General features: G+C 40.3%; 1 protein-coding gene across 1 annotated transcript; it reads left to right on the forward strand.

Moving 5' to 3' along the window:
- The first annotated feature begins 403 nt into the window (after nt 1-403).
- Nucleotides 404-1,210, forward strand: LOC139455119 (uncharacterized). Its single transcript, XM_071236684.1, has one exon. It carries the CDS (start codon nt 404-406, stop codon nt 1,208-1,210), a length of 807 nt encoding a protein of 268 aa, XP_071092785.1.
- Nucleotides 1,211-8,429: the final 7,219 nt, after the last annotated feature.

Consider the following 8,429-nt stretch of genomic DNA (forward strand, 5'->3'; position numbering starts at 1 on the left):
AGTTGGAAACAGGCTCCTAAAGTTGGAAACAGGCAGATTAGGAATACATTAGGAATGTGATTGAAAGAGTGTGTTTTCAGCGTAAGGAAAGTTACGTAATACTGATAAACTTATTTCATTTTTAAGTATTATATATATACACTGAGCGCCCATGTCACACTTTGTAATCATGCATATGTGCTGTTTGTTCTTTAGTTCTTTAAGGGTCACACCGGAAGTGGACATCAGGAACTGGAACCGGAAATCAGCCACACCGGAACCGGAAATCATGCAAACCTGAAAAATGCGCACCGGAACTAAACATCAGCCAAACCGGAACCGGAAATGATCCAAACCGGAAATTGTGCAAACCGGAAATCATGCGAACCGGATGTAGATATCAGCCACACCGGAACCGGAAATCATGCAAACCGGAACCGGAAATCATGCAACCGGAAGTAGACACCAGCCGCACCGGAACCGGAAACCATGCAAACCGGAACCGGAAATCATGCGAACCGGATGTCGACATCAGCCACATCGGAACCGGAAATCATGCAACACCGGAAGTAGACACCAGCCGCACCGGAACCGGAAATCATGCAAACCGGAACCGGAAATCATGCAACCGGAAGTAGACACCAGCCGCACCGGAACCGGAAACCATGCAAACCGGAACCGGAAATCATGCGAACCGGATGTCGACATCAGCCACACCGGAACCGGAAATCATGCAACACCGGAAGTAGACACCAGCCGCACCGGAACCGGAAATCATGCAAACCTGATGTCGACATCAGCCACACACCGGAACCGGAAACCATGCAAACCGGAACCGGAAATCATGCGAACCGGATGTCGACATCAGCCACCCCGGAACCGGAAACCATGCAAACCGGAACCGGAAATCATGCGAACCGGATGTCGACATCAGCCACACCGGAACCGGAAACCATGCAAACCGGAACCGGAAATCATGCGAACCGGATGTCGACATCAGCCACACCGGAACCGGAAATCATGCAACACCGAAAGTAGACACCAACCGCACCGGAACCGGAAATCATGCAAACCGGAACCGGAAATCATGCAAACCGGATGTCGACATCAGCCACACCGGAACCGGAAATCATGCAACACCGGAAGTAGACACCAGCCGCACCGGAACCGGAAATCATGCAAACCGGAACCGGAAAAAACCGGAACCGGAAATCATGCAAACCGGAAGTAGACACCAGCCGCACTGGAACCGGAAATCATGCAAAACCGGAACCAGAAATCATGCGAACTGGAAATCATGCAAACTGGACGTCGACATCAGTCATATCGGAGTGAGGGGTGTTTTATGTCTCAGTCAGCACTAGTTAAGCTCTACATGGTCAGACCAACCAGCGGTCGATGGCATGAGCAGCAATTCACCTGGGTCCCATGCCGACAGACGGTGACTAAAACTTTCATTACCTGATTCACATACACCATTAGCCTGGCATTTGACCTGAAGCTATATGAACCTCTCTGAAGACATGCAGCTTTACTCTAACTCTACCCTTCCTATGGTGTATCTGGTCGCTGCACCTACGTGTTTACATCAAAAATATATTTGGAGATATAAATAATTGTATTTAGAAATAGGTGACATTTTAAAATGGACAATTCCAATGTAGTTCAAGCAATTAGCCTTGAATTACCCATTCCATCCACAATCACATTGACAAAGACTGGTACAGTGCTTGCTGAACATGCCACCATAGCCCCTTTTCCCAATAGGATCACTTCAACTTTAATAAACAAATAATAATAATAATAATAAATATTTTTCTTAAATCCTAAAAAAGAAGTTTCTGGATATGTGGTGTCTGGGATCCGGATAAGCGAGTTCCACTGTACTCACTGACTAAAAACATGCAGTTAAAATATTGGACATTAAAATTGTCCCAATACCTATGTATGGTACCATAGTGAAGTATGGGGAATCAAAGAAATAGTAAAGATAGAAATTGTACATAGGTAATATTGTAAGTTTATTCTAAATGGTGGTAAATCAATGTGAATTACAATTTAACATCGCCTGCCGAATCTGCCGAATGTGCCGAATGTGATTCATCTCTATCTAATGTTAAATATTATGCAAACTGAAATATTATACAAATTGTAAACTACTCTTTAAACTTAATGCCTACTTCATATACCCCTACAGAGAGTTTTTACTCGAAGGTTTCTATTTTAATTGGGTTATTACATTTTTCATTGGGTGACCAATATTTTTTCACTCACCTATTCATCACTCTAGTTGGGTTTTCCCAAACTGAGTAAACATTTTAAGATTTCAAATAATGCTTTCGTTCCAGAAAAAAGGCTGTATTCCAACTGTATTTCAGTATATCAAGTAGGCCAGTGCCATGTGTACAGCTGATAAACATTTCTGTATGAATGTTGTGTTATTTGGGTTGCATTGGAACTTGCAGGGATTGACAAGTAGTTGCATAAAAAACCCACCACCATGTTTAGAAATGATATGCTGAGCAGCTCGGACCACACCAAATGCATTATTGTACTCAGGAGGTGATTCACCTGATTCATTTAGTCACTTGGGATAATCTGAAACAAAATAACAAAATAACAAAATAACAAAACAAAAGTCGTTGTGTCTATAATACTGGATTTATGAATGTTACTGCTTCCACAGTAAGTCCACACATTGGTTTATTTCAATTTCGTTTAATAAATGCAACAAAACTGCAGCTCATGAAAAGTGTTTCACCCTTATTTAAAAAAAATAATTTCCATTCAGAGACACAACGCCAGTGTGTCGTTTTTTTTACATACCTACTTGGTGAGGTCATGTTCATCATATACCATATTGTCAGGGTTTTACTTTGACTCACAATAATTAATTTTAAGGGTCCTAGCAGACAATATGAGGCCTGTAAAGTGACGAAATGGTCATACTAGAGCAAACTATACCCTTACATACTTTTTTTACACTGTAAATTATGTTTTCAGAATTTTACCACATACGACATGTTTAGATCAAAACAACAACAGCAGCAACAACAAAGGTCTACGTTGCACAGTTGGTAGCCTGAAGGTCAACAAACGAAAAGGGTGCAGGTCGGTATCGCCGAGGTTTAAAAACATTTGTATTCATAAATGTGTCGTTGACATATTACTAATCGCATTTCTCTCAAGCAGGAAGCTGACAATGAGAGAAAATGTGATTGCCACAATAGTCACAGGACATATTTTAGTTAAGGACTAAACATGTCATTATGGGACAAGGAACATGTTTCTAAACACGTTTTATACAATGTGGAGCCTGGATTGAATCATTGATCACTTAAACAGTGGTTGTTATTGATGGATGAAAAGACTGACGCCCATAGCTTCTCTCCTTGCGCTATAGGTACCATGAGTATTTAAGCATGGTCAACTGCATTAAACTTCTAGGGCAAATCTGTAATACGTGTTCACTTCTTGCATTGTCATGTACAGTAAAATACGGACATAACGAACTGTTTTCTCACACACTTGTTGTTTTACTCCGCACTCAACAATATTCCAGCTATATGACGTACCAGACAATCTAGTGATTGATATCATTAGCATCGATACACGCAATTGGGATACGATGACATGCATCAACCAAGTCCGCAGCCTGACCACCCGATCACGTCAGTCGCCTGTTACGGCAAGCATGGGTTGCTGAAGACCCAAGCTTCTGTGGCACTTTATACACCCTTGTAATCAAATTCGTGTATTGCTTGTCAAACTTTCCAATCAATCCACATCCGTTTAAAATACAAACAGGCTAATGGACCTGTCTACGGTCGGTCGGTCTGTCTGTCTGTCTGTCTGTCTGTCTGTCCAAGTTTTATAACCTGGCAAGGGCAGCTTCACCACAGGCTTCTCGTCCGCCGTGACTGTAGTTCACGTGCAGCACGAAATGCACGTGGTTAAAACTGACATGACACACTGGGGGATACACTGGACAGCATAAACTTTGCAGTATTCACTTTATAATAGTGAGTGGGTGGGTGGGTGGGTGGGTGGGTGGGTGGGTGGGTGGGTGAGTGAGTGAGTGAGTGAGTGAGTGAGTGAGTGAGTGGGTGGGTGGGTGGGTGAGTGAGTGAGTGAGTGAGTGAGTAGGTGGATTGGTGGGTGAGTGAGTGAGTGAGTGAGTGATTACTCACTCACTCACTCACTCACTCACCCACCCACTATTATAAAGTGAATACTGCAAAGTTTATGCTGTCCAGTGTATCCCCCAGTGAGTGAGTGAGTGAGTGAGTGAGTAAGTATGGTTTTACGCCGGTTTTAAAAAATATTCCAGGAAAATTCACGGCGGGGGACACCAGAAATGGGCTTCACACATTGTACCCATGTCAGGAATCTAACCTGGGTCTTCGGCGTGACGAGCGAACGCTTTAACCACTAGGCTACCCGACTGCCACTGTTTATAATACAACCAGCCAGAGAAATTGGATAAAATACTCTTGCATGTCCCCATACTCTCCATATAAAATTCTGGAACTCAATTTTGTAAAAGCGGTTCAGACCTTCTAATCCCATGTCTTCTGCCATGTTTCAGCACCAGCCTGTTTCATCATGCTTTAAAATCATTAAAATCTGATACTGGTCACCGGCCAGTTACGGCCATTTTTTCAAGCTATTTCTGACATATTCCGTGTACAAAGTTGACTGTACCAATAACTTTAATTTTTATGAAATTATGAGAAAATGCGCTTATTTCTGGCCGTGAAATAAGATTTGTTATAACACGACGACGGGGAATCAAAACAGTGGAAATAGTCGACTTACTGTACCAGTTATCGCCATGGTCTTGACATCACCTGTCATGTGATCAATACAAATTACATTTTTTAGAATCTCTGGTATCGCATTTATATTTTTTATTCATCAAAATGAATAAGAAATGCTATTATCAATGTGTCGTCTGAAACTGACAAAGACCAATATTACCCAAATTTGATTATTATGAGGCAGTGCATTTTTGGAAATATAGCTCAGATTAGGTTTCATATTTGTATTTTGGGGAAGAAATGACCGACAGATAGAAAGCTATGACAGACAGATAGAAAGCTATGACAGAGCTGAGAGTGCATCATCATGTTGTTTGATTTATATTTTCGCGTGAATTAGTCACGTGACACCGCCCGCTTGTCTTTTCTAAAGTTGTATTTGAGCAAGGTGGTTGTCGTTGGGTTGGGTTTTTTAAAAACTATTTTCTCACAAGAGTTCGTTTTGTACATCATTTTCGAAAAAAATATTTTCTCTCTTCTAATGAAAACGAGAAAATGTAAAATGATATGCATGCGCGCTATAATGGGAGCTGGTCATCATTGGTCCGCGGCGATAACTGGTCGCTCGCCAGTATAGATTTTGTAAATTCTTTTGAACTTAAAATATAAGTATGGTAAAACGAGATATTAAAACTATGGTCAAATATATGTCAAACCTTTAATACCTACAAATCACAGGTTTTTTTTAAAATGTTATTGAATTAGGCCCAGTATAACTTACAGATATTTGCATTCACGACTACCTCAATCATAAAGTTTTTGCTTTGACGGATCGGCAAGATGAGACAGGCCACCCAGTATGTGGTTGGTCAAATGTTTGACATGCGCGGGTCTTTTGCCTCCCTGTAACAGCTTGGTAGATCTCACGGGGAAGAGTTCATGATTTCACATCGCCTCGCCTCCAATCACAAGAAACTACACCAGTTAGGTCGTGGAAAATTGTTTTAACCTGTGTTTGGATAACCATTGAATTACTTTACATCATACAGAGAATTCAGTTTTAAGGAACCAAAACGACAATGTGGCAATTCGCTGGTGAGCGGAATTGGACTGTGAAAACAAGATGTCTAATTAGGAGATAAACCTACTGTGTTTTGAAATTTGATGTTGTCCCACTGCTGGAGTAGATAGATAGATAGATAGATAGATTTAATTTGGAACCGCTCGCTTTAACAAATAAGTTTGTATTTATTTCGTTGAATAAGTCAGTTTTCATGTGATATTCAATAAAATGGAACTGTTAAAACTTCCTATCATCTTAAAAAATAATTGCTAATTCATTACAGAACTTTGGTGTCTGAACATTTGAATAAATATTAATATTATTTGTCGCAAACACTATTAGTCTATTACAACGTGACTGTTTAACATCTTTCATCATAACTTCAACATTTCTATCGAATGTTTTCTTATTACATAAATAAGTCAAGTTAACAAGAACAGTTTTATTGAGATATCATTGGTAATATATGTGACTGGTAACTAGTTTTGAAGTAATGAATCGTTGTACATCAGATAATAGTCTTATACATTATACAAACAAGTTATCTTCACAAGAACTTTCAAAATAATTATTTATTACCTCTAAAATGTTGTACATTTCAAACAATTCATATTTTAATTGTAAGAGGATTGCCAGGTGATGACCTGATCAAATCACGATTTATTATCACAGGTATGAGCGGAATTGGTAGCAACTAAGGCATTTCCAGTTACACGACCACCTGGATTACCTGCCCTTTAAAGCTATTTATAGATGAGGCTTCATGTTAAGGACTGGTGACGTTGAGTCAGGACCTCGTCTTTCAAGTATTGTGCTCCCTTCTGCTTGTGTCTCACATGACGTCCGGAAGTGAGTGGAATTACGGATGGACTCTATAGAAAACTTACAGCCACAATTGAAAGCTATGACACCGGACCAAATTGCAAAAAATTAAAGGCCGCACTCAGCAACATCCCAAACCTGTGTAAATGATCGCATCTGGACCAGACAATCCAGTGACTGATATTTCCAGAAACGATCCACGCTTTTGAGAGTACAACAGGCTGTCAACCTACTACTAGAGAACATGTCCTGAATACACGGACTTTAAACATGCTTGATGACTAAAACACTATTTATTTTTACTGAAATAAGACCCACAAACAATTAACACGTTTATCTATAAAGAAAAGTAAATAATTTATACATTCGATGGTGTGTGTGTTCTTGCAGACATGTAACCGAAAGTTATATTTTTATAGCTAATTCAGGTTGGTGTGGTTGTTTTTCAACGCCACACTTTGTAATATTTCAGCTATATGGCGGCCATATGTAAATAATCGAATCTGGATCAGACAATCCAGTGATCGACACTATGATCATTGATCCACTTAATTGAGATACAAGGGCATGCAATCAACCAAGTCACTGAGCCTGACCCCCAGATCCCTCAAGACAAGCATGGGTTGCTGGGGACCTATATTCTTCCCTGGAACCCCCACTAGCTTCCGATAGTTATAACACTGATATAAATAAAAATGTAACTATTCAGATATCTTACACACACAATATCAAAACACAACCACACCCGCAATTTGGACAGTTTTCAAGACTTTGTTCAAATGCATACAGTGTTACAAGGGTTATCAATGCATGGGTTTATCTGATATTGACACTGTTAGCCACTGTGGACCATGCCATGTTTTACATGCCACGTGCAAGGGTGCAGGCATGACAAGCGGCAGACAGGGTTGAAACAAACGTGACGATGAAAATTACGTGTCAAACAGACATCACATTCCACTGACCATATGCTGTTCACTGCCATACAAACACCGATATTGACTAGACCCCAGAGAGCACTATCATATTGAACACTTAAAGAACACAACTAATGTTATTTGATAACATGTGAGTAAATACTTCATGGACACAAAACATGTCTGGAGCACTGATCTAAAACCTACTGTCAAACTTAAATATAATTAACTTGTAAAATTGTTCAATATTTAGTGATTTTGGTGTTCGGCAGATACCATTACATGTTGCTATACAGTTTGTTGCAATACTTGGTTAAATACACACGAGGCCACAGGTATAATTATACATTAACTGTCGTTCACCTTGTGTTGATCATTACCTGAGCGTATCAAGACAATGGCAAACCTGCAAGAAGAACCACCGACCAGAGACCTATTATATAAAAAAGTGGAGAACTATTGTCCATAAGAGACGGTGTTTTCATAGTTATTAGAAATACCATCACTTGACAAATACAGGATAATTGAATTAAGATAAGCACGGCAATTCCAGTGTACCTTTCAAAACCAATAATGTAAACATAAGGTATTTTCATTTTCATTTGGCCAACATGGGCCGATCATTTGATATTTTCTGGAGTGTTGATACAGATACATGGACGTGAGGGGCGGGTCGGGTACAGATACATGGTGATGAGGGGTGGGTGGGTGGGTGGGTACAGATACATGGTGGTGAGGGGTGGGTGGGTAGGAACAGATACATGGTGGTGAAGGGTGGGTGGGTGGGTAGGAACAGATACATGGTGGTGAGAAGTGGGTGGGTACAGATACATAGTGGTGAGGGGTGGGGTAAATATGTACATGCTACACATATTCTCACGGGAGATA

This window comes from Haliotis cracherodii, unplaced genomic scaffold (genome assembly GCF_022045235.1).
Source record: "Haliotis cracherodii isolate W230 unplaced genomic scaffold, xgHalCrac1.p SCAF_11, whole genome shotgun sequence".
Lineage (NCBI taxonomy): Eukaryota > Metazoa > Mollusca > Gastropoda > Lepetellida > Haliotidae > Haliotis > Haliotis cracherodii.